The sequence below is a fragment of the Struthio camelus genome, chromosome 6 (genome assembly GCF_040807025.1).
Source record: "Struthio camelus isolate bStrCam1 chromosome 6, bStrCam1.hap1, whole genome shotgun sequence".
NCBI lineage: Eukaryota > Metazoa > Chordata > Aves > Struthioniformes > Struthionidae > Struthio > Struthio camelus.
In genome coordinates this window covers 28,310,194-28,334,939 of record NC_090947.1, presented here as the reverse complement: position 1 = coordinate 28,334,939, position 24,746 = coordinate 28,310,194, and the positions used below count along the sequence as shown (strand labels likewise).

Here is a 24,746-nt window from a genome sequence, read left to right as displayed (position 1 = left end):
GCACACTCAGCCCACACCGCGCACACTCACCCACACCACACGCTCACAGCATGCCGCATGGATTCTCACCCATGCTGAGCACACTCACTCTATGCCCTGCGCACACTCACCCATGCTGCGCACACTCAGCCACCCCATGTGCACTCTTATCCAAGCCATGCACACACTACCCACACTCCATGCACACTCACCTCATGCTCTGTGCATGCTAACCCATGCAGGGCACAATCACACCCTGCACACTCTCCCCACACCCTGCACACTCAAACCCACTGCGCACATTCACCCATGCCCCGTGCATGCTAACCCCACACCATACACTCACCCATGCCACACACACTCACCCCACTCCCTGTGCACACACACATACCTGCCACACACACTCACCCACATCACGCACACTCATCGATGCTGCTCACACTCACCCACGTCCCATGCACAATCACTCCATGCCCCATGCACACTCATTCCATGCCATACGCACTCCTCTATACTGTGCATGCTCACCCACGCACCTTGCACAATCACCCACACTCACACTACACTCTGTGCACACTCATCCCTCATCCTGCTCACACTCACTCACGCCTTATGCACACTCAACCACAGTGCACACTCCCCCAAACTGAGCACACTCACTCCAAACCTTGCATACACTCACTCACTCCCATGCACATTCCCTACACTGTGCACACTCACCTTGCTCCCTGTTCCTGCTCCCCCATGCTGTGCACACTCATGGTGATCCCCATGCACACTCCCCCCCCCCAAAGCCATTCGCACTCACCGCACACCTCATGCACGCTGCCCTGCACCCTCTGCGCTCCCCCAGGCTGTGCACACCCCCCTCGCTCTGTGTGCACGCTCCCCCAAGCTGGGTGCACTCACCCCGCAGCCCGTGCACGTGCCCCCACGCCCCGTGCACACTCCCCCACACCGTGCACACACCCCCTACTCCATGTGCATGCCCCCCCAAACCATGTGCACTCACCCACGCCATTCGCTTTCACCCCACGCACCGCTCGCTCTCACCGCACGCCCCGCGCACACTCACCCCACGCCCCGTGCACGCTCCCGCACGCTCCCTGCACGCTCCCCCGCGCCGTGCAACTCCCCCCCACGCCCCGCGCACACTCCCCCCGGGCTCCCCCTCGCCCCCGCGCCCCCCCGCCCGCTCCCTCCCCGGCAGGCTGCGTGCGACACGCCGCCTCCCCGCCCCGCTGCCACCCTCTGCCCCGGCCTTCCCCCGCGGGCTCCTGTCTGGACGTGTCGGGACTCGGGCTCCGGGCGCTGAGTAATGCTCGGCGCAGCGCGATCCCAGGCAGAGCCGCCGCCGCCGCCGCCGCTCCGCCGCCGCCGCTCCGCGCCCAGCGCTGCCGGCGCGCTCCGGCCGGGACCCTGCGCGCTCCGCCGGCCGCCCGGCGACACCGGGGGGCGGCGGGGGGGCCGCGGCTGCCCATGTGCCTGCGGGACCCGCGGGAGCCGCAGCGCCGCTCGCACGGCGAGCCCCCCCGGGCGCCCTGCCCACGCCCGCCGCGGCACCGGAGCCCCGGGGCGGCGCGGGCGCCCTGGGGAGCGGCGGCGGAGCGCGCCCCGCGGGCCGGGGGCTCGGCGGCCGCCCCCCCCGGCCCCCCGGCGCGTCCCCCCATGGGGGGCTGAGCCGGGGGGCTGAGCGCGGCGGGGCGGCGGCGGGCAGGGCGGGGGGCGCGCAGCCCTCGCCGGGCGCTGGGGCGGCGGGAGGCGGGGGGGGCATCCCGGGAGGATGGCAGAGCCGCCCCGGCGAGCCGAGCCCCGGCGCGCAGGGAGCCAGTGAGAGGGAGGAGAGGGGAAAACACAAACAAGCAAACAACCCACAACAAACAAAGCGGGCAGAGAGCAGCGCCGAGCCCCGCCGCCCCTGCCCCAAAGGCGCCCGCCCGCCCGCAGCCCGCACAGCCGCTGCCCCAGCGAAGATGCGCCCGGCCCTGGCCCACGGACTCTGCTCGCTGCTGCTCAGCCTCTGGGTGCCCAGGTAGGAGCTGCCCCGCCGCCGCCGGGCTTCGGGGGGTGCTTCCCCGGGGGGAGCTGCTCCGCCGGGCCCGGGCCGGGGTGGGGGGAGCGGGCCGGGAAGGGGGCTCCGAGGGGCCCCGCTGCCCGCCGCGCCGGCCCGGCCCTCCCTAGCGGCCCCGGACGCCGGGGTCTCCTTCTCAGGGCGCTGTCTGGGCCGCTTCCCCCGCCGCTGCCTCCCCCGTCCCGGCCGGGCGCCGCCGGGATGCGCCGGGATGGGATCGGGAGCCCGGGCGGGCAGCGACGGCGGCTGGCGGCAGCGCCCGGGCCCCCGCGCCGGGAGACTCCCCGCTCCGTCGGGGGACGGTCCCGGCTGGAGCCAGCCCGGCGCTGGCCCTGCCTGCCTCAGTTTCGCCCCTCCTGCCCCGGGCCGAGGACGGCTCTGGCTCTCTCGGGGCACCGCGGAGGGTGAGGGGATGCGAGGAGCAGCACTGGGTGCTGGCTGTGCCTGTCATGGGGACGGCAGCCTGGGGTCAGTGAAGGGACCCGCACCCGGGTATGGGAGCCACCCGGCTCCCTTCCCCAGCTCGGCTGATCCCCAAGGCGACGGGGGAAGGTGGGAGCCGGCTGCCTTCCAGAAACGGCCCCCCCGACACTCACCACCCTCTTCCGTCTCCGTCTCCCCCCGGTGACTGGGAGCTCCTCTCTGCCAGCGCCAAAACTTGTGCACTGCAGGCAGCCAGGGGTTAACTCTGGTGCTAGTTGGGGGGGGGGGGTGTCCCCCGCCCTTCCCCCTCCCTCCAACCCCTTTAAATATAATTTGTTAACGTTGGGACTTGTATTAATTAAAGCAGCAGCCGCTGCAGCCTGTGACCTGGGGGCTTGTCACCGTGAAATCAAGTTTAAATCCATATTTCAAGGGGGGAGAGAGCTAGGGGGGGAAGTGCTATGTCCTCCTAGGGAGGGTGACAGTGACAGCCCCTTGTTAGTCCCTGGCCCCTTGAGCCCTGGAAGGAAGAGAGAGGCAGACCTGTGCTCCACTCTCTGGGGTCCTAGACAGAGGCCCCTGCCTCAGTTTCCCCGCTGTGCAGTGGGCAGAATAACTGTGTCATCCCCCTCTAGGATGCCCTAGGAGCTGGTGGGTGAAGGTGGCAGGTGCTGTGGCTGGCTCAGGACGGGCAGTGGACAAGGTCCCTGCAGTGCCTGGGTCAGGAGCTGCTGGGCCTGGGGATGCTGGCAGCTGAAGAGGTCCACAGGGACCTGCTTCTCCTCCTGCGTCAACCAGGGCTTGCTCCAACAGTGTAAATGAGAGCAGGAGCCAGGTGTAGGATTCTCCCTTGTGTAGGGGCTTTAGAGGGATGAACCCCCTTCTCCCTTCCACTCTCCTCTGCTCCCACCTCTCTTCCTGTTGGATCCACTCTGGATTTACTCTAGAGCAAGACTCATAGATCACCCCATGGAAGCGATGGGATGGGTGGACTCTGGGTGTAAACATATGTGGAGAGCTGGAGAAAGCTCTCCCCTGGTGACAGCTCCTCTTCCCGCCCTGAGCAAGCTGTAATTCAGCAGTGACTCTGGGGCTGAACCCTTCCTCCAGAGCAGGGGGAGCACTGGGGAAGTCAATGCCCGGCCCCCAAGCTGCTTCTGTCTGTGTACCTGGACCAGGTTTGTAGGACCTGGAGGAGCAGAGAGGGAGCAATCCTTCCTCCCAAGGCCCGGCTGCTCCATAAGGCAGCTGCAGTTCCTCCTCCAGCATCCTCCTCCAAGTCTCATTTCTGTGATTGAGGTTCAAAGGGCTCCAGTGCCCTGCTCCTCCCAGGGACCCAGCCCTTGGCCGGCACAGGGAAGAGGGAGTCCTGCCTGGAGAGAGCTTTCATCAGGGATTGAGCATTCCTGAGCAAGGAGTGAGGTTGTGTTGAGCCTCTCATGGACTCTGCTGCAAGCTGCAGGATGGTCCTCAGCATCCTGCTGTCTGCTGCTTGGTTTGCAGGTCCTCCCTTTGGACACTGTGGGTCCAAGGGTCCTTGAAGCCATACCCTAGTCTCCTGGATTTGGGAAGACTCTTCCTCCTCATCCATCTGTCCTATGTGGTCCTCTATCTCATCTCCAGACACCTCTCTCTGGGCACACTTTATCCATCTCCCCACGCTCCATCCACCTCCCAGAGATGCTATTCCCAGATAGCATCTCTACTGGTATTAATTGTGCCACCTCCTCAGACCATGCCCTGTTCATGTGCCTCCCTTGCACCCATCCGTCTGCTGGGACGACAGCAGCTGCTTCTGCTCTCTGTGGTGACAGACATCAGGTCCAGTGGGGCTGGGTTATGAGTGTGGACGAGACTTTGGGCCATTGCTAGCTAAGCATAGCACTGGGAGCCTGTGGCAGAAGGGTGCTCGGCAGGATGCTCGGCTCCTGCTTTCCAGGAAAAGGGTGGTCCCTTTGGTTACATCGCTTGTCAAGTCCAGCAGTGCCAGGGAGAGTTGGGAGAGGCAGGGAGAGGATCACCCAGCAGCAGGGATGGAGCCACCTCTGGAGTGGTCTCCTGCTCCAGGGTCCCTATGGCAGGAGAAGTCCAAGGAGAAACCCATGCTGTCTGGGAACAGTGAGCCAGGGAAGGCTGTGTGTGAGACTGCACAGCCAGGGCTAGAGAGCTCTGAAAGAGCACGCGGAGGGGTGCAGCCCTGGGAGGTGCTGGGCTCGGGAGGCAGGAAGGCCAGATTTGGCTGTCACAGGACATAGGCTGCCTGGCTGCTGGGGCTGTGCCGATGTTGCTGGACAGCACTGCAGCTGCTGGGGAATCTCTGCCCAGCTGAGCTTCCAGGTGTGATCAGGGGTTTCCGAGCCTCCACTCCAAATACTAGCTCAGTGGAGAGGAAAAGGAGCAAATCTGGCCTGGGGAGTCCCCAGCCTTTGGGGCCAACTCTTTCCCAGGGCTCCTCATCTTTTTCCTCCCTCTCTGCCATTCCAGCCTGCCCTGGTGTGTCGCTCTTGCAGGCAGCAGGCACAGTATGGGGAGATGGGTGTCCCCCCTCCCATGTCCTCCCTAAGCTCTTCCTCCTCCCTGAAAGGGAAGCGAGTGATCAGCACTTTGCTTGCTCTGGGCTCACAGGCTTCCCTTTCCCTCCAAGCTCCTGCTCCAATGAAATCCTGGGCCTGAAGCTGCCATCGGAGCCAGTGCTGAATGCCAACACGGTGTGCCTGACCCTGCCGGGGCTGACGCGGCGGCAGCTGGAGGTGTGTGTGCGCCACCCCGACGTGACAGCCTCGGCCATCCAGGGCATCCAGATTGCCATCCACGAGTGCCAGCACCAGTTCAGGGACCAGCGCTGGAACTGCTCCAGCCTCGAGACGAAGAACAAGATCCCCTACGAGAGCATCATCTTCAGCAGAGGTAAGCGCCAGTCAGCCTCATTCCTCTTCCTCTTCCTCTGCTCAGCTGCCACTCTCTGGAGCCCATACAGGCTTCTCTTGGGCCCTCTGCTGGTGCCCATGGCTCTTCCCCGGCTTACGGGGCCAGATCAGATCTTCAGCATCCCCCTGGGTGAAGGTAGGCAGTGAGCCAGAGCTTGAGAGACCTTTGGGTCTGCCAGACCAAGCAGCTACTGCAGCAGTGTGCTGGAGCACAGCTGGGCTCTTCTCCAATCACCTTTGTACCTACGCTTGCCCTTGTCCTGAGCTGTTCCTCCATGCCTGGCCCCAGCTGTGCCCCTGGCTGTTTTCAGACCCTGCTGCTTTCCAGCATCTTCCCCCATCTCATGCAGTCGGTGTTTGGAGCAGTGTCACGGGGAGACTTAGGAGAGGACGTGCAGCACAGTTGTAGAGTCTGAAGGCAGATACGGTGCTCTTCAGATTTGGTTTGTTGGACGCGATGAACTTCCTGGCTTATTCACATCTTGTGCATATGGGGATGGCGTTTCAGTGCATTGTGGCGATGAGGCACCCTCCTGGCTAGTAGGATGTAGCTCTGTGAGCCCATCACCCCGGTGTCCTGCCCTTATGTTGGGTCCCCAATGTAGAGAGCTGAGAGCTGTCTGTTTTGAGCGAGTTAGGAGCATGGTGGCAGAGTGACCTAGGGAGCAGGGAGACAGGCTGTGCTAGGGGCTCACCTGCCTGCAGATCCCACAGCCAGTGCAGCTGCCCAGTGCTTCACCTCCTTAGTTTGCCAAGCCCTGGTGCCAGATTCTCCTCATCTTTCTTGAAGTCATGGCTAGCGCTGGGCATGTCAGAGCCTCCCTGTAGACCCTGCATTGACGCTCTTTCCCTCAGCATTGGACTCTGTGGGTGCAAAGGGTCTGCCCTGCATGGGGCAGGTCAGAGTCCTGCAGAGGTTGTGACCTGACGGGCCTTCTGCAGGACTTGGCCCTACCTGTAGGTCTTCTCATCTAAGTACCTTGCACGAAGCCTGGGCCTTGGCACAGACCAAATCACCCATGTGCCCCAGGCCATGGGCAGGAGAGGCCAAGGTGGTGCCAGTGCCAGTCCAGCAGGGTGCTGAAGGCAGGCAAGGTGCCCTGCAAACAGTTTGTTCCTCCAGCTTCTGAGGAAGGAGAAAACTCCCAAAGACCCTGCTCATCTGCTCCCTCAGGGAGGTAAGCTAGGCCAGGCACCCAGCAAAGAGGTCACCCCTTGGTCACCCCTTCCGCAAACTTCCTGCCGCATCCTTCAGCCTCTTATCTCCCTGCTGTGGAGGGTCCCTGAGGAATGACAGGAGTCCAGCCTCAAGATCTTCATTTTGGCAGCTTGAGGCTTAAGTGCCTTTGAGGGGGATGCACTGGCATGAGCCTCCGGATAGCCGTGGCAGATGGGGCTGGTAGGGAGATGGCTGGGGAAGGGAGTACAGTTTCGGTGCTTGTAGGTCCTGTGTCCAGGCCAGATGGGCCATATTTTTCTGGAGAGGCCGTTTCCTTGGAGCAGATGTGGTGTGAGGGCTGAGTGCCTTGCCACAGCGTGGCCACATCCCCCTTGACATGGAGCCCGTTAGCACGCTGGTGCCTCAAGAAGGGCAGCGTCTCTTCCCTCCACGGCCTGTGTGGAGGTTAGGGCCTGGCAGGGAGGGTGGGGACCATGAGCCCTGATAAGCATCGCAGTATTTCCAGGTCCTCTTAGGAATGTGGTTCACTTCTAGTCTCCTCAGGCGGCGGGAGGCTTGCGTTGCTAACACACCCAGGCTAGCCTCCCTCCTCCCTTGGACAAAGTGGGTCCCACCAGGCTGTTAGAGAAGCTCGGTCAGCAATGTGGCAGTGCAGCGAGCAGTGGAGAAGCCAGAGGCCGGGCAGCAGGTACCTGCATAGCCCTCAGCACCAGGACACAGCAGAGTGCAGGGCTCGGCAGGCCATGGGATTGTGGCTTCCTCATAGCACTGTGCAGTACAGCCCCTGCTCCATCTCCAAGGCCAGGGAGGCTCCCCAGCCCCATCACAATGGGTCCAAGAGCTGGTGGAGCCATGGACAACATGTGTGAAGCAATTGCACCATCCACAGGGGCAGTGGGATTCCTCCATCTCCCTGCATGGCTGAGGATCAGGGTGTTTGCTTTCAGGATGCTGGTGGCATCTCCATGGGACCCCCTGTGGTGACCCCTGCTCTCCACTCTCTGAAATGCTGGTTTGGGGAGAAGGAGTTGGATGAAAGATGATTGGAAGTGGTAATAAGAGGAAAGGAAAAACTTGCAGGCAAGGAAGAGGCTGCTGATGCCCAGCAGCGCTGCAGGGCAAGGTAGCTGGGCAGAGGACCCGAGGGTGCAAAGCGCAGCACTTATGTGGTCCCCGCTGGAGAGGCAGGGAAATGCCGGGGGGCTCTCACTGCTTCCCCTTTGCTGTGATCCAGCATTGAGTTTCTGCATCTCTCTCTGAGCCCACCAGGGCTGGCTGTGGCCGGTGACAAGAGGCCATATCCAGCCTGTCTGCCTCGTGGCTCGCTTGTCTCCCAGGTGCCACTGCAGCCCTTCCTGGCTGTCAGGGCCACAATGGACCCTCTGCCTTCCTGGGCTGTGAGTCCAGGCCTTGTGGTTTGTGTGGTGGCAGAGAGGAGCAGGGCTGGTGTGCCTTGGGACAGCCCCACGCGCTGGCTCCCGGGAAGCTCCCGGGCATGGCTCAGCCCAGGCGTCCAGCACTGGTGGCATCCCACCCCTGGCCACAGCTGGCCAGCTATGTCAGAGCCCAGGGCCCAGCACCAGGCACAGACAGAGGCAGGGATGGAGCAGCAGAGCAAATAGGCTCCTCACAGCCCTCCTCTTTTGGGGGCAGAGGGTACGGGATGAGTCCCAGCCACTCAGGCCATCCTGCGCAGTTGCTCAGAGCTGTTTTGGCACAGAGCAGACCCCGAGGCTGGTGTCCTGGCTCGTTCCCAGCCCTCCCGTGCCCCTCAGTAAGGGAGCCGGCGCTCTGAGCGCCGCCTTGCAGCTGTTACGGATGCTGACAAACAGACCAGCCGTTAGAGCGGGGATGCTGGCTGCCTCTCCCGAGCCCCGGAGGCAGGAGGAGAGGGAAGTGGGGGAAGCAAGGGTGCGGGCTGCAGGCATTAATGCATCCGACCTCGGGGGACCAGGTCTCTACTCTGCACCCTGCCCCATCCTCGCCGTGCCTGGGAACGCGATGTGCTCGTAGGATCATTGTTTGTAACCCGAAGTGACAGACCCCTTTAATCTTTCATTCCTTTTCCCACTTCTTCTGCCATCAGTTCAGCCGTGCGTGAATCTCACTTTAAATTATTTGTAGCTGGCTTCTCCCTCCTGTTTCGCTCCGCTCCTATCCTCCTGCGTCTCGCACATCTTCCCCGGCGCAGGCGGTGAGCCCTCCCGTGTGCGGCCCCGGCTCCGCCGGCCGCCTGCCCCGCAGCAACCCAGCGCGCTGCAGAGCCTGCAGGGACCCAGCCACAGGAACTAATTGAACCTGAGAGGCAGAGCAAAAGACAGTGGCAAACGAGTTCCCATTTCAGTGTCCCGCTGAGCTGGTCCCATTAAGTTTGAGTGCAAGCCCTGGGTAGCTGGAAAGGAGGGGTGAGGCTTCGAATCAGACAGCAGTGGGAATCTGGGGGGCTTTGGGGAAGAATAACTGGGGAGAAAGGGATGCTAATAGCATCCTGGAGCGCAGTGAAGACTTGCTGGATGTGGCAGGGAAATGCAGCCGTCTCTGGGGTAGGGCACAGTGGCTGCAGGGCAGAGCTGCTCAACAGGTGAGCGGCAGGAGAGCAGAGACTCAGCCCGGGGACGCAGCGCCCCTGCTCTCACCGTCAGAGCCCCTATTCTCGTGACACCCCTGTGGCCAAGGCTGTGGGTTTTGGAGCTTCAGTCTTTTGTTGCGGCACCCATGGGAGTGTGGGGTGTCCCTTGTGGCCCTCACTGAGCCTCCAGCATCATCTGCACCCCGCGTCCTCTTGGCACTTGCCAATTCCATGTGCATCCAGGCTTAGCTCTTCCAGTGCAAATCTTTCTGCTGGCCTTCCCAGCTCCTTGGCCAGCTGCCTCCGTCCTCATCACCCTTCTTCCCATTCCCTCAGACTGTCACTCCCCTACTGCCACCCTCCGATCCTGTCCCTGGACCCTTCATTCCTGCACTCCCTCCCACTCCCTCCACATGCTGGGCTGGCCAGCAGAGATGTCATCTCCTGGACCAGGGGGTCGATGTGGAAGGATGAAGTGGAGGGATGGATGTGGGTGGCTGCATCTGCACAAGTAACTGAGACTGGGACCCTTCTTCAGCTCTGAGTATAAGCAGCACGGTTGCATCCATATAGCTAAACTCCCCCCACAAAGAAGGTGGCTGCATCCAAACTGCCTGTTGGGAGCAGCCCCTGGTATGTGCCCCTTCCGACAGCCTCCTGGGGCTGCTGGGCATCATGGGTTTGGCTGGGCTGAACTGTGCCAGGAGCATGCCAACAACAAAATTGCAAATGGCAGCGGGTCACTGAGCCCTTGTCACGGCCCTGCTTGCACATCTAGTGCAAACGCTCTCCCTGGGCTGGGTGCAACGCCAGCAGGCTGTCCAGCTGCTGGGCAGAGGCTGCTGGAGATGTGGCCAAGGGATCCAGCAGGTGCCTCTGCCTGGAGCATTACCCCTTGCTCACCCCAACCCCGTCCCCATCTCTTATGGAGCTGTTGGCTGAGTGGCGGGGCTGCCTTGGAGGCCCCCAAGGCTGAGGGGCTGGAAGGGACTTAGCTCTGGTGTGCAGGATCCCCCTAGTTGTTTCAGTAGCCTTTGGCAGGATGGCTGAGGTTTGCAGGCTCTGCATCCTTAGAAGGGCTCCCTGAGGCCAGGGAGCCCACGGGGCCATAGCCAAACCTTGATTTCTTACAGCAACAAGGGGGGAACTCCCTGAAACACAGGGAAAACACAGGTCCTGGGGCCCGGCCAGCTGTGAGCCAGAAGTTGGGGCAGGCTTTGCTGTATGTGAGTGAGGCAGGTGTTACGTCTACCCAGAGAGACGCTGCTGAGCTCAGGACCCCAGCGCTGGCTCTGCAGAGCCTCAGCCAGGCCCCCGTGCCCGCAGACTGCGGTGCCTGGCCCTGAGCAGCTGCAGCTGGGCTCCTGGCAGGCTTTTTGGCACCCTCAGGCAAACAGCGGGTTTAGCCCACCTGGCCCCAGAGCACACGCAGGTGCTTTGGAGGAGCCTGCCAGGGCTTAGCTGCATCTCCATAGGTGTCCGCATCCCCTGGACTTGCCCCCAGCAGATGGGCACAAGCGGGGCCCTGGGGACATTGTGGAGATGCAGGGGTGGGCTGGGCTCCCGGCAGCCCGCAGAGCAGCTCGGGCTCCGGCTCAGAGCGCCGTGGGCGGATGTGGAGCCGCGTGCTCGGAGCGAGGGCTCCAGGCTGTCCCCGGCACACTCGGGAGGCACACGGAGGCAAGTCGCGATCTGCAGAGAGCCATTTAGCGCCTGGCGCTGGGCCAGACCCTGGCAGGTTCACCTGCAGTTTAATTAGGAAGAGGGGAGGGAGGGAGCGGGCCCCGGGAGAGGGAGCGTGTTGGGACTGGCTGGCTGTGCAGGCTGTGCGGGAGGTGGCGGGAGAAGCGCTCCTCTGCTCGCCAGCCAGCGGGGCCGGGGCGCCGGGCTGCAGCGTGCCCGTGCGCCGGCCCCTGGGCTCGCTGGCGGCCATCCCCAGCGTTACAGGGGGCACTGCCAGGGAGGGGACGGCTGAGCACCCCGGGGTGCCCCAGGACACCCCCAGGCCAGGACCCGAAAAGGGGCAGGGGCGGTCCTGCTCAGCCCCTTAATGCCACCCCGGCGAGGTGTTGGCGGGTGCGGGAGGGCTGCAGGCAGCGGTGCTCCCTGGGTGCGAGGGTGAGCTGTGGGAGGAGGTTGATGGCTGGGACAGCCAGAAGGCAGCTGCGATCCAGGTGGCTGCAGCTGGGAAGGACACGTTGGGCCCAGCTCCGGGCAATTGCTTCCCCCTCAATGGGCAAGGGGTCTGATTTGCTGCTAGGTTTTGCTTTACTGTGTGGAGGTGTCCAGCTCTCGCTGCCCTGGCAAACCTGGGAGCCCCCACCAGCACCTGAGCCAGGTCCGCTGAATCCAGGCTGTGGTGTTTGGGGTGGTGCCCTCCTTTCCTTCTTCCTAGCAGGATGCTTTGCTTCCCACAACCCTCTTCCTCACACATCCCATGGCTACAACATCCTCTGCGGTCTCCGGAGGGATCCGGTGACTCAAATGTCACTGCTGAGGACTTAAGTGGCTAGGGCGAGCGGAGAGCCTTCCTCCGAAGGGCTCGCTCCAGCTGGTCCCCGGGGCCAGCTGATGCCCGCCGTGCTCCGCCGCGGTTCCTGGAGGTTCCCACTCTGCAGAGACCACGAGGCCAGCGGTTGTCGCTTGCAGCCGTGTTGCTCACTGCTTTGCTGCAGTCCTCAGGGCTCTGGCATGGCCTGGGTAGAGCGAGGACTATAAACTGAACCTCGAAGCAGCAACGTGCTGGCATTGCTGCTGCGGCCCCGTGGGGCGGCTGCGCTCATGGGAGCCCAGCGCTGCCCTGGCCCCGTCCCCCTGATTGCTTGCAGCTCTCTGTGGAAGCATGACGGGGGCAGGAGGGAAGGCGGCAGAGAGGTGTGGTGAGGCCAGGTAGAGCGGTACCGTCCCCAAGCAGAACCACATCACCCCAGGAGGTGATGCTCAGCAGGATCCATGCTAGGAAATGACCACACAGAAATGGGGACAAGACTCCCAGAGCTGGATGAGGTCAAGTCCTAGGGGACCAGACCGTCCCCTGCCTGCCGCGTAGGGGATGGCAGCTCCAGGGACAAGGACTCTTGCCGTGTCCATGTCCATATGCTTCTGGGAGGCTGGAGAGCAGCAGAGGAAAGAGGAGGGCTGGGGCCTGACCCCAAGCATTTCCCAGCTGTGGAGGGCCCCAAACGCAGCTGGCCTCTTTACCTGTAAGGAGATGGGTTTGCGAGGTGGCATGGGTGGGGTAGAGCTTCTGTCTGGGCTCCAGAAAGGATTTGAAAGAGATGCCCCATGGGAAGTTATTAGTGGGGCTGGGAAATGTGTGAGAAAGGCTAACGGAAAGGCAGGGCTGGAGAGCGGAGCGTCGTGCCGGGTGGACGGTTTGCTCCCACCGTGGCCGGGCACCAGCTGTGCAAACAGCCTGGGCAGGCAGCCGGGGGGCTGGCCTGGGAGGTGCCGAGCGGGGCCGGCGCGAGCGGGGTCCGCCTTCCCCAGGGTGTTGGGGACCTTGGGGGACCTTGGGGGCCCCACTGGCCTGGGGGGCCATGAGCTGCCTTGGCGGTGTGCTGCTGGAGGAGGCACGCGGAGGTGGCAGGGTGCGACGTGCCCCTGCCCCGGGCCGGTGAGGGGTTGCAGTGGGAGCAGCCCCAGAGAGCAGGGATAGCCCAGGGCAGCTGGTGGGGCAGCTGGGGAAACTGAGGATCCTGGAGACCTTCCCGTGCTCGTTCTCCACCCTGCAGCGCTCAGTGGGGGGCTGAAGTTGCCCAGGTTTGGGCCGGGGCGGAGGGGAGGCTGGGGTGAGCCGTGGTGCCGCAGCTGCTTCCCGAACGGCGACGTGGGTGTGCTGCGGGCGCTGCCTCCCAGCGCCTCGCCAGGGGAGGCTGCGCCGCGTACGCGCGAGCAGCCCCATTACCTGCCCGGTGAAAAATGTTGTTCAACTTGTGCATGGAAGGAGACAGGCTCAGAGCAAGCTCGTCCAACTCCGAGGGGAAGCTGGGAGAGGCTCCCGGTTGCTTTTAAGCAGCGCCTCGTTAATTTTTTAAATGCACCACCGTCAAATTAACACACAAAAGAGCAGCATGACTTTAAATGCAGGTTCCCGAGATGCGTTTCCTTTCCCTTTAATAAGATCATAGCGTTTGCTCGGCAGGCGGCAATGAACCATTGAGGAGACATGCGTGTTTGTGAGCATTGTTAATGACAAGCGAAGGCGCCGAGGAGCGTTTGCGCAGCGCTGGTGGAGGGCGCTGAGCGAGCGCTTTTACCTCCCGTGACTCGCGGCGCGGGCCGGGGTGGGTGCGTCGGGGTGCTACCCAAGCCCCCCCGCCACCTTTGCCAGCAGGAAGTTCAGACTGTCGCAGCACCTCAGTGCTGGCAAAAACGCCCCAAACCTCCGATCTGTTTGGCTGGAGCAAAGCAAAGGCTGATCAAGCGGCTCTTGGCAAAAGGGGGGAGGGAGACTTGCAAACTTGATCTATTTATTTATTCACGTGTGAAGCCGCGGCAGCAAAGCTGGCCCTCCCTCCTTCGCCCTGCACGTGCTGGGGCCGTTCGCTGAGCACCGAAGTGAAGCGCGCTGCGGGTTTCCTGCTTGGCCCAACAACAGCAGGAAGAAAAATATTAGTTTGTGTTGAAGAAAAAGAAGGATCCCAGGTAGGGGAGGCTCTTACCCAGCCCCGGCTGCGCTGGTCGCGACGCCGGCAGGCCCCGGGCAGCCCCCGCTCCCAGCCGGCGGCAGGGTTGGCAGCGCCCCGCAGTGCCCGGTGCAGCCCCGGCCCCGCGGCGGGAAGCCGTCCCCGTCCCCTTCCAGCCCATCCGGAGCTAATGACACTGTTGCTAACGTCCTCGCTCCCCGGCGTTTAACGACAACCAGCTGCCGGCCCTGGCAGCGCGCGGTGCGGTCGCGCCACGCTCTAACTAACTGGGGATGCTCGGTTTTTCCAGCTCGATGTCACATTTACAAGATGTTTCAGGGCCTTGCAACAGCTGGCGGGGCTGGGGGAGGGAGGGGGGCGCGCGCAGATGGATGGGGCCGCACAGGCGCTGCTGCGCGACCCCTGTCATTACGGGGTCCCGCGCCCTGCAGCTGAGCAGAGCGGCCGACGGGGTTTCCTGCCGGAGGCGGTGGAGGGGGAACGGTCGCGGGCTGCGTGGGCGCAGCCTGGCAGCACCCGGCGCCGGGCCGGCAGGTTGGCTGGTGTCCCCGAGGCCCGGTGCTGCGCTGCAGGGGGACCTGGGCGGGTGGGGAGCGAGGCATCCCCCGGCCAGGCTGCAGGAGGGATGAAGTCCTGCCCGGCGCGGTCCTTCCCGTGGTGAGAGCCGGGCAGACGTTCGCCCCAGCAGACCGCAGTGGTACAAGTCAAGCTGCCCTGCTGGGGAAGCCCCCGTGCTCCCCGGTGCTGAGGAGGGCTCAGGAACGGGCCGTTTCTCAGCAGAAATGTTCCTCACCTCGTGATTTTTTTAATATAGTGGGAAAGTCGGAGTGGGAAGGAGGGGGAAGGAGATGTTGTCCTCCCTGTCAGACCTGTAACGCTCCTGCCGGGGGCCTGAGTTTTGCTGGGGTGCCATCTCTGCAGGGGGGTGTGAGTGCAGGGTGGTGCTGGGAGCAGCGAGAAGCTGAGTGTCCCAGGGGCAGCCGAGCGGGGCAGAGTCGGCAGAGCTGGGATTCAAGCAAACCCGGAGCAGCAAAGTGCCCCGCTGGGGGAGAAGGGGGCTGGGGGCAGGAGGGGGTGCAGGGCATCGCATGAGGATTCGCTCGGGATCCAGCACGGGCTGGTGCAGCAGGATCAGGCAGGGCACAAGCAGGGCCGCAGACTCTCGCCCCGACCAGAGTCTCCCTGCACCCGGCACGGTGCTGAGGCTGTGCGGCCGGCGAGTGCCGGGGGGCCAAAACCCGGGACCCGGCCGTGCTCCCGCCGCCCCGCCTGAGCCCTGCTCTCTCCTTCCTCGCAGGCTTCCGGGAGAGCGCCTTCGCCTACGCCATCGCCGCCGCCGGCGTGGTGCACGCCGTCTCCAACGCCTGTGCCCTCGGCAAGCTGCAGGCCTGCGGCTGTGACCAGAAGCGCCGGGGCGACGAGGAGGCTTTTCGCCGCAAGCTGCATCGTCTCCAGCTGGAGGCCATGAACCGGGGCAAAGGCATGGTGCACGGGGTGCACATGGAGCACATGCCGGCCGAGACGCCCGGCCTCCAGGACTCCTGGGAGTGGGGAGGGTGCAGCCCCGATGTGGACTATGGGGAGAAGTTTTCCAAGGATTTCCTCGATTCCCGGGAAACCTACAGGGACATCCACTCGCGCATGAGGCTGCACAACAACCGCGTGGGCCGGCAGGTGAGCGGCGCGGGGCGCTGGGCAGGGTCGCGCAGGGCAGTCGTCGCGTGGGCAGTGACCCAGCGCCTGGGACATGCGTGGGATGGTCGCGGGGGGCTTCTGCTGAGATATTTGTTGCTTTTTTTTTCTCTGTTCCCCTTTGCAAAATTCTTCAAAGCTTCTGTTTCTAGGGGAGGGAAAAATCCATTTTCTCTTCCATTTTCCCAATTCGAATCGTAGCCCTCTCTTTCCTTCTATACCAAAACAAGGATCATAGGGAAATATGTAAAAGTGACCATCTCCCCTGTTCCCTGCTCATGGGAACACAGCGTCAGAGCAGGGAGATGGAGCTTGCTGCAGGGAGCCTGACCGTGGCTGGGGTCACATCTGGGCAGCCCATGTTGGCTGTGATGATCCAAGGGTGCAAGGCTACGTCTGCCCCAAGCCGCTGGCTGGAAACACCCGCTCTTCGCAGTTTTGCAGCTGGGCAGCTCACCTGACTGCATTGCAGCTGGCGGTACGGGGATGGCGCTGCGATAAACCCAGCTCCGGCCATTCAGGGGGCAGCCAGCACCTCGGGACCTGGGGACCGTGTCTGTTCTGGAGGGACTCTGCGTCAGGCAGGCTGTAGCGGGCGGGCGCTGGAGCACAGTCGCAGGCTTTGCGGATGGGGAGGAGACAGTCGCTGGTGCCGTGTGAGAAGGAAGGGAGCTGAAATGGCCTGGCCTTAGTGAGAGGGCACAGTGTGGGCTCCCAGCAGCCAGCTGCGGCCCTGCCTCCGGAGAGGCAGCGAGGTGGTGCCCCGTGTGAGCAGGGCCGCCAGCCTCATGCCCCAGCCCCGCGGGGGAGCTGCAGCCTGCCCAGCCGAGGGGAGCATCCTCCCCTCCATCCTCGTGGTGTCAAGTCTCTTTAAAGGAACTCTCTGCTTGGAAACTGATTTTTAAAATCAGCCTGACATTGGAGATGACAAGCACACAGGCAGGACGGCTGCATTTGCCTGCCCGGCTCTGCCACGGCAGGTGCTAGGGAGACCCGCAGCACTGCTGGGTGCAGGGGAGACCCTGTCACATGGATCCAACGTGACATTTATGCCCAAGATCCCTGCCACACACTGCCGGGACAGCACAGGGAGGTGTGATGTGGCTATGTATGGTGCATGGGCTGTCCACATGACAGAGGGGTGCCAAGGGAGACCCCTGAGCTCAGGCAGTTGTTGCTGACAGCCCCAAACCAGGCACACATCTGGTTTGCTCACTGCCCCCTTCCCCTCACCTCTGGGTCATAAGATGGCCCCACACAGGACGGGGGCAGAGTGAAGACGCTTTCCAAGATAGAGAGAGAGGTGCTGGGCTCGATGCAAGCAGTTCCCCTTGCGGTACCCCAGCGATGCTCCTGACCCAGCAGCGCTGGGTGCCACATGATGCCCCAGATCGCGCCACCTTGGCTGCCCTTGTTTAGGCTGGGCACAGCCCTGCTTCTCCAAGAGCGTTTCCCTGCAGAGATGGGGCTGCCGCAAGCTCAGATTCAGTTGCTTTTGCAAGGTACATTTGACTCATTAATCCTGGTCTCCCAACAGCAGCAGCCAGGAGTGTTGCTGCTTCAGAGCTGCCTTTCCTCCTGAGACAGCTCCTGGCGCTCACAGCACATCTCTGCTCCCGGCCAGTGCAGAGCCTGCGTTGCCGAAGTCCAGTTTCCCCAGCGAGGGCGCCCACCCTGGCGTTGCTGCTTGCTGCCTGCAAGCAGAAAGGAGCCCGTGCTCAACCCAGGGCTCGCTCCTCCTTGCCTTGCCGTGCCGAGCGCCCCAGCCCTTGAGGCAATGATACACCCAAACCCTTTGGGTTGCTTTGCATTTCTTGTTTAAAACCCTGCTTTTGGTTGTTTACAGTTTTGCCAGATTTTGACCTTTCGGATGGGCATGTCATGTGCTGCAGGAATAAGTAATTACAGATCAGAATTACGTAGGGAGTGTTTCCCTGGGACAGCTCAGACATTTGGACATGCCTCTTGCTCTGAGCATGTTTAAAACTGCGAGCTGGGGACGGTGCAGAGCAGGGAGTTGATGCGTGCCATTCCCTCATGCTAGAGCTGTGCTTTTTTGCGCCCCCCAAATCTGTCCCAGTTTGGCCAAGCTGTGAATGCCTGGGGAAAGCCAAAGTTTTTGATTGTTTTGTGTTGTTTGTTTGCACGTGGCTCAGCGTTAGACAGCTAAATGCTGCCCAGGCTGCTCTGCCCCAAGCCATGCAAGACCCCGCTCCCTCCTCTGCCTGCAGGGCTGGCTCATCCTGGCTCCCCTCCAGCTCTGTGTGCCCTGAGCTGCCATGGGCTCTTGGCAGTGCTCAGAGATCTGGGACCTGTGTTCCTGTTTCGCAAGAGAAACCCCACAGGTCTCTGCCCAAGGAGGGGACAGTGAGAGTCAGGTCTGTGCAGAGGGGAGGTCACTGTGCAGCTTCTTTGGGATCCAGCAACAGCAAAAGTGCATGGGGTCTGTCTGCTTGTCCCTGAGCACAGAAAGGAGGTGGCATGGGACTGGCAATGACATTATCAGCTCTTAGTGGCTTCAGAGATAGGAGCTAGACTGATGCAAGAAGCTTAAAGGTTTCAAGTGGAGGGAGAAGAGAACCAAAAGGATAATGCAGGGGCTTCCCCAGCCTCGGTGGGGGTGGAGGTGGAGAAGCGTTGGCTGGACAGGGTGCCCAGCTCAGGGATCCTCTTGAAATGAGGGTGTGAGCCAGTCTACGGGTCAGCTGCCTTCCCGCTGTTGCCTTTGCATGGCAACGCTTGCGACGGTCGTGAGCGTGTGCAGGGGAGCAGGGGTGCTGATGCTGTGCCTGGCCCTTGTGCGAGCCCCGAGGCTTTGGCTCCCTCCAGCAGAGTGGTGGTGCAGCCATCACGCTGCGTGCTCTGCCCTCTCCTTTCCATGCGCTAGACTTAGTTATAGTGCCCAGAGCTCTCTAGCATCTCAGTGAGACAGTGCTGAGCACCTTCTCCAGGTCCATACATGTCGCAAGGGTACTCTGTGTCCAGAGAAGGCCAGAGCATGCCTGGCCCCCCCGTTCAGATGCTGCAGCACTAGAGGAGGTGGCAAACGCACAGGTGGCTGCTCACAGAAAGCATGAGATGTGGGTTTCTGTAGTGTAGTGGTTATCACGTTCGCCTGACACGCGGAAGGTCCCTGGTTCGAAACCAGGCAGAAACACATTGTCTTTCCCCTTTTAAATCACAGCATCCTGCCACAAACCTGAGAAGGGAGGATTGCGCACTACAGGCTGCATGCAATGCAGAGCATCCTCTCGCCTGCCTCACTCTGGTCTTTCCAGCCTCTGCCGGGCATGCGGCAGAGTCAGATTTTCTCTGCTCCGCTGCCCACTCCACATAAGGCAAAACCAGGCAGTGAGATCGAGTGACAGCTCTGGGTAAATAAAAGCAGGTTGCATGACTTAAATCCCAGGTGTCCAGGCCTGCCCCACACTGGCTGCTTGGGCAGCTGCTGCCTGCTCTGCTGGGGCAGCCAAGGGCTTGCAGGAGGTGCAGGTGGAGAAGGGATAGCAAGGAGCAGGCAAGCAAAAGGAACCATGCTCCTGGAGAGAGGCCGTGAGGTCTCAGCTCTTCCTCGAGACACAAATGACCCAAAGCTCCCCATGACCAGTGGGGCTGACCCAGTGAGCAAGGCAGGCACTTTACAGGCACTTCCATAGCCAGAGCAGAGCTGGCTTCAAGTCTGAGCTTCTATTTGTATTATAAAGAGCAGTTAGACAGTTGGACAGGACTTTCCACCACGGCTTTGCTCAGCCTGGCTAGCCCGGCGGCTCTAGCACCCATCACACACGGTGCTGAGAGGCGGCGATGGACCGTGGCCCTGCAGAGCGGAGGATGCCTGCGGGGACGCCTGGAGCCGTCCCCCATCCCAGCACGTGGAGCCGGTCTCCGGCTCTGCCGAACGCTTTCCGCAGTGATCCAGGGAGGGAGTTTGCCAGGCTGGCAGGGACGAGATGCCACTGTCCGGGGCAGGCTGGGGACAGCCAGCACTGATAACGCCTGCGGGAGGCTTCGAAGACGCTGCTGCTGCGCTGGGGGAGGATGCGCCCCACCGGGAGGGTGTTGCAGCACCCTGAGGAGCCCTCCCTGCCCTCCCCAGCCCCGCGGGGAGGAGGCAGCCCAGCTCCACGCAGCGGCCGAGCGCTGGTGCGGAGCGGCAGGCCTGGACGGCGGCGAGCGTGCAGGAGGCTCTGCAGGCCCTCCTAGCGCGCCAGATCAGAGCGCGAGAGGATGAAAGGGAGCCTGGAACTACCCATTACCCTCACTACAAAGGCCTCCGATAAAGTGCTTATGAGCGTGTCTGGGAGGAGCTGGGAATGTGTGAAAGAAAGCACCAGCGAGTCCGGACATGTGCCGAAGCCGGTGTCTGTGAGACGGGGAAAGATGTGGCCGGGTAGGGGTGAGCAGAGGAGCCCGTGGCAAAGGTACCGGGCAGAGGTGCAGCCTGGTCCTCCCTGCATGCTCGGTGCCCCCATGCCTGGCCCGCCGCGGGAGCCGCGCTGGGCTAACGGCGGGGCCCTACGCTCCCTGCGCCATGCGTTGGTCATGCCGCGCAGCAGCCTGCAGGCGCAAGCTCAGCTCTTTTGGTCCCTCTGCCTAGGAGGATGGAGAGCAAGTTATTCCCAGGCAGGGATGGGTGCTGGCAGTGCCAGGGCTTGGGACACCCGCCACGAAGGGTCAGAGCGGTCTGTGCTGGGTGATGGGGGCAGGGTGCATGCAGCACCCTCTCCAGCCCAAGCTGGGACCATCCGTAGCCCCAGCCGAGCTGCTGGCCACCTGCGCTGGCTGCCACGCCATGGTCCTCTGCATCCCAGTGGGGATGATCCCAGCCGCAGCCCTCCCAGCAGTGCCTCAGGGATCTTCTCTGCCAGTCTGGCAGTCCTGGAGCAGGGAGGGGACACGGGAAGGGATGGGATCCTTCTGCGAGCGAGCGTGTTCCCGTGGACTGCGGCAAACAGCTGGTGTTTCCTGCCGGCACACCCAGGGCACGGCAGAGAGGACGGGCACCTCATTACCTGTGAGGTGCAGGTTGTTCCCAGCAGGAGACAGGACTCTCAGCAGGATGAAAGCCAAACTCCAGCCCAGCCCAGACCTCTCCGCCATGTGCCCCGAGCTCCAGGCATGTTTTCCTGACCTGCCTTCATTAACATAACTGCTTAGCAACGGTGAGATTTACTCAAAAACAAGAAAACAAGGAGAAAAAAAATACCCACCCCTACCAAAACAAGGCACTCCTTGCACACGCATTCCCCCCAGGGAGGGGGCAAGAACAGGCAGTGTGTGTCAGGCACAAAGCTGGATGGCTGGGCACGGCTGGCATCACGGCCGAGACCTGGCAGGGGGCCACAGGTGTCCCAGGCTCCCCCCAAGCCCCAGCGGCTGGCCCAAGGGGGGAATATCAGCCTGCAAGAGCATGGTTTGCTCTGCTGCAGCCCTGGCTTGGCTTAGCCAGAGGGGGCCATGGGAAGGGGATTTGCTGGAGCCGGTGCGGGCACGTGGGCCCCGGGGTGCGCGACCCGGCAGGGAATCCCTGTCCCTGCTTGCAGAGGCCAGGGCCAGGCAGGAAATTGTCTCCCAGCCACCACAAAGCTGGTGGCAAAGCGCTTCAAAGGGCCTGCTGCCTTAAATCTATCCGCGCTCTGTAATTTGGGGCTAATTTCCCTTATTACGTCGTTACTGTCGGGCGAAGGGGTGCTGAGGGGGAGGACGAGGACAGGCCTGCTCTCTTACTTGCTCCTCCCCAGGATGGCTTGGAGGAGCTGCCAGGGGAGGCCAGGCAATGTCCAAAGCAGGGATCCCCGTCCCCAGGCAGGGACAGAGCAGATGGCAGCATGAACTGCTTCCTCCTGGGCCCGGCACGGACATGCAGCCGCTCTGTGCCCCTGGAGAGTGCTGTTCCCCTTGGCACAGCCAAAGCAGCACCCTTTGCAGGGGTGGAGGAGCTGGGGTACTGGCATGCGGGTCCCCCCTCGTCTGCCCCACACTATGTGCAGGATGGGGCTCAGTGCCTGCCAGCAGCATCACTGGGGTTACTGGCAGCCCATGCCTTCAGCTGGGAGGAACTGGGTGGAGGGAAGGGGATGAAATGTGTAGACCATGGCATATCACCCCAGTGCACGGGGACAGTGGTGTCTTGCATGCTTGGCTTGCACATAGTGAGGGGAGCAGGCCTGGATGGAGAGAGCCTGGCCCCTTCTCTGCCCTGAGTGGCTTCAGGTACCTCTCCACACCGGGAGGGAAAGCTGTGGCCAACATTTCTCTGCCCCAGCCCGGGGGCACAGAGCCACGCGAGCGAATGTCCCTGAGCCATAACGGAGCCCAGCTCCCACCTCAACCCTTCAGCACCTGCCCCGGCTGCTGGCACCTGGCCCTGCTGGTGCACCATAGTCCCCTCCTCCTTGGCCTCCTTGGCACGGCCGCCTGCCCAAAGGTCCTCCTTGCCTGCGCGCTGGCTGCTTGCCCCTGTGCAAACTGCGCTCCCTGGCCAAAACAAACCACACATGTGGCCAGCCCATGCGCGCTGCCCCCTTGCAGAGGATGGACGTGTGGCAGTGGCCTTGCTGCGGCCTCCCAAAACCACAAGTCCAGGCTGCGAGCATCTCTGGTCCCTGTTTTAAATTCAGCTCTCAGCATGGTGGCAGGAGGCAGCTCTTTAGCCCCAGCTCTCTGCACCCAGGGCTCACTCAGGAAAACAGGCAAGAACCAAAAGCCGAGCTGCTCCTGGGACTCCTGGAGCTGGGGCTTTATGGGTGGCACCTGGGGTCCACAGAGCTGCCAGCACCAGTCACTGTTGGAAAACCCTTATAAGGGGAAAAAGATCATCCCCAGGTCCCCAGAGACCCTGCTGCAGCACTGGGCTGGAAAGCGGAGGAGCTGGTGGGGGCCAGCACAGGAGAGCAAGAGATAGGGCTGCCGAGGAAGGAAGAGGGTCTCACTTGCAGGCAGCCATGTACATGCATGGAGAAGGGGGTGGTTCAGGACCAAGCACAGCAGTTTCCCTGGCCGAGAGAGGGGTTTGCAAAGGTGAGCTGTGCATCTTGGCCCAACAGGGCTGCAGAGAGCAGTTTGCCAATGGTCTCAGCCTTCTCCGCAGCACCTGGCTGCAGAGCAGCTGCGCTGCAACCCACAGCTGGGCTTGTAGCACAGGGCAGAGAGTGCAGAGGCCAGGGCCCCAGCATCAGTCCCCATCGGCAAGATGCTTGGGAGACCTCTGTGCTGGTGCCAGAGGGCTGCTGGGAGCGCAGGTGTCCCAGGGAAGCTGGAAGAGATTTGGCCACACTGCCTTTTACCGGGCGTCAGGGATTTCGTTGATGCTTCTGGGCCCCAGCAGGGTTGAAAGCTGGATCCCAGACTCCTTGTCCTCATTGCTGCCACGGGCAGGGCTGAGCAGCTGCGATTGAATAGCTCACCTGTCCTTTAGGGGTCTGTCCTATGCTGGACTAAAAATGTAATTTGGTACTGCCAGGATGAGTAGGAAGTGACGCCTGGGGCCTCGGTCATGCTGTGCACAGCAGTGGGGTGCAGCCTTGTTGGCTTTGCAACTCTGGGGATGCGGGCGCTGCTTGTGCCGGTCCGCAGTGCTCCCATACAGTGAAGCCACAGCAAGCATTGGGGCAGCCTCTCCGGCCCCCACGCACTGTTTTCCCCATGCTAACCCCTTGTCTACCCTTCCAGGTGGTGATGGACAACATGCGGAGGAAGTGCAAGTGCCACGGCACCTCGGGGAGCTGCCAGCTGAAGACCTGCTGGCAGGTGACACCTGAGTTTCGCCTCGTGGGATCCCTGCTCAAGGACCGCTTCTACGGGGCCACCCTCATCCGGCCCCACAACCGCAACGCGGGGCAGCTGGAGCCGGGCCACGCTCGGCACCGCCGCCGGGCTGGCATCAGCGAGCTGGTCTACTTCGAGAAGTCGCCTGACTTCTGTGAGCGGGAGCCGGCACTGGACTCCTTGGGCACTCAAGGGCGCCTGTGCAACAAGACCAGCCCAGGCATGGACAACTGCGAGAGCCTGTGCTGCGGCCGCGGGCACAACATCCTGCGGCAGACCCGCAGCGAGCGCTGCAACTGCAAGTTCCACTGGTGCTGCTTCGTGGCATGCGAGGAGTGCCGCATCACCGAGTGGGTCAGCGTCTGCAAGTAGCCCGGCAGGGACAGGCGCCTGCCCCAGGGTGCCCGGGACAAGCATGCCTGCCTGGGGCAGGAGGGAGACAGGGACCAGCGCTGGGGGGGAGATTGAACCGCGGCACCCGCTTCCTTCTGTACCAGGCCAAGGCGAGCAGGAGAGGAGATGCTCAGCATGAGGGCAACCTGGCCCTCTGAAACCAGCACTTTGTCGTCACCCAGGGAGGGCAGGGCTGCCCGCCGCCTGCCCAACCTTGCACCAGAGCACCGGGGCTCCTGGCCAGGGAGCGCACGGTCATGCTGTACAGACCGCCAACACCAGCACTGCTCAGGGGGCAGAGGGTGGGCACGGGACGGGGCAACTCGCTGGCACCCAGCGGGACGGGACAGGGTGGGGTGGGGACTGCAGGGTGTGGGGAGGGATAGGGGAAACACCGGCACGGTGCACAGGCTCCTCCGACCGCATGCAAGGCCATGCTCCAGGTGGGATGGAGATGGAGGACAAGCATCCTACCGGATAGAGACAGGGGCACAGCACCCCGGCCTGGAGCGCGGCTCAGCCACGGCATGGCTGGGTCCAGCTGGGGCTGCAGTGCGGAGAATGTCCATCAGGACCGGACGGGAGGGCGCCCAGGGCCGTGCTGTGTGTGCCTGTGTTATTGTATGGTAAGTTATTTCCTGATTGTGAATAAAAGTGGATTGGAGACAGCATGGGCTATTTCGGGTGCAGCACGCAGCTCTTCCAGCTCACCAGCTCCCTCCATTCCTGCAGGTTGCCCGAAGGATGGAGGGGGACCCCAGGTGCTACCTACCCAGCTGTGTAAAACTTTCTCCCCAATGCTCTACTGCCATCCCACTAATAACAACCCTAGGTGCTATTCACAGATGGGTAGAAGGTGGGGACCCCCGCAGGCATCCCAAGCCCTTGCAAGGTGACTGGCTACGAGGCTCCCTGCCGTGCACTGGACCTGATCCAGCCAGCAGAAATCCCAGCTTTTGGCCCCAGGCCTGTGGCCGTGCTGGTTGTGGGGGCTGTGACACTGACCCCCATGCTCCTGGGGGAGACGGTCAGGCTAGAGAGCATGGAGAGGCAAAGACAGCGAGGCTGGGCCAGGTGGTGGGACCCCCAGACTGAA

The 24,746-nt window shown here is 62.5% G+C and overlaps 1 protein-coding gene and 1 non-coding gene across 2 annotated transcripts; both read left to right on the top strand.

Moving 5' to 3' along the window:
- The first annotated feature begins 1,733 nt into the window (after positions 1-1,733).
- Positions 1,734-24,320, top strand: WNT10A (Wnt family member 10A). The gene is made up of 4 exons (XM_068949604.1): positions 1,734-2,011; positions 5,118-5,380; positions 15,096-15,472; positions 23,162-24,320. The coding sequence occupies exons 1-4, from the start codon at positions 1,953-1,955 to the stop codon at positions 23,627-23,629; spliced, it is 1,167 nt and encodes a 388-aa protein (XP_068805705.1). The 5' UTR covers positions 1,734-1,952; the 3' UTR covers positions 23,630-24,320.
- Positions 18,575-18,647, top strand: TRNAV-GAC (transfer RNA valine (anticodon GAC)). Its single transcript has one exon. It is a non-coding gene; the product is annotated as a tRNA-Val (tRNA).
- Positions 24,321-24,746: the final 426 nt, after the last annotated feature.

Coding starts and splice junctions, on each gene's coding strand:
- WNT10A (XM_068949604.1), top strand. CDS start 1,953: ATGCGCCCGGCCCTGGCCCACGGACTCTGCTCGCTGCTGCTCAGCCTC. Junction 5,381..15,095: donor GAGCATCATCTTCAGCAGAG/GTAAGCGCCAGT, acceptor CCTTCCTCGCAG/GCTTCCGGGAGAGCGCCTTC. Junction 15,473..23,161: donor ACAACCGCGTGGGCCGGCAG/GTGAGCGGCGCG, acceptor CTACCCTTCCAG/GTGGTGATGGACAACATGCG.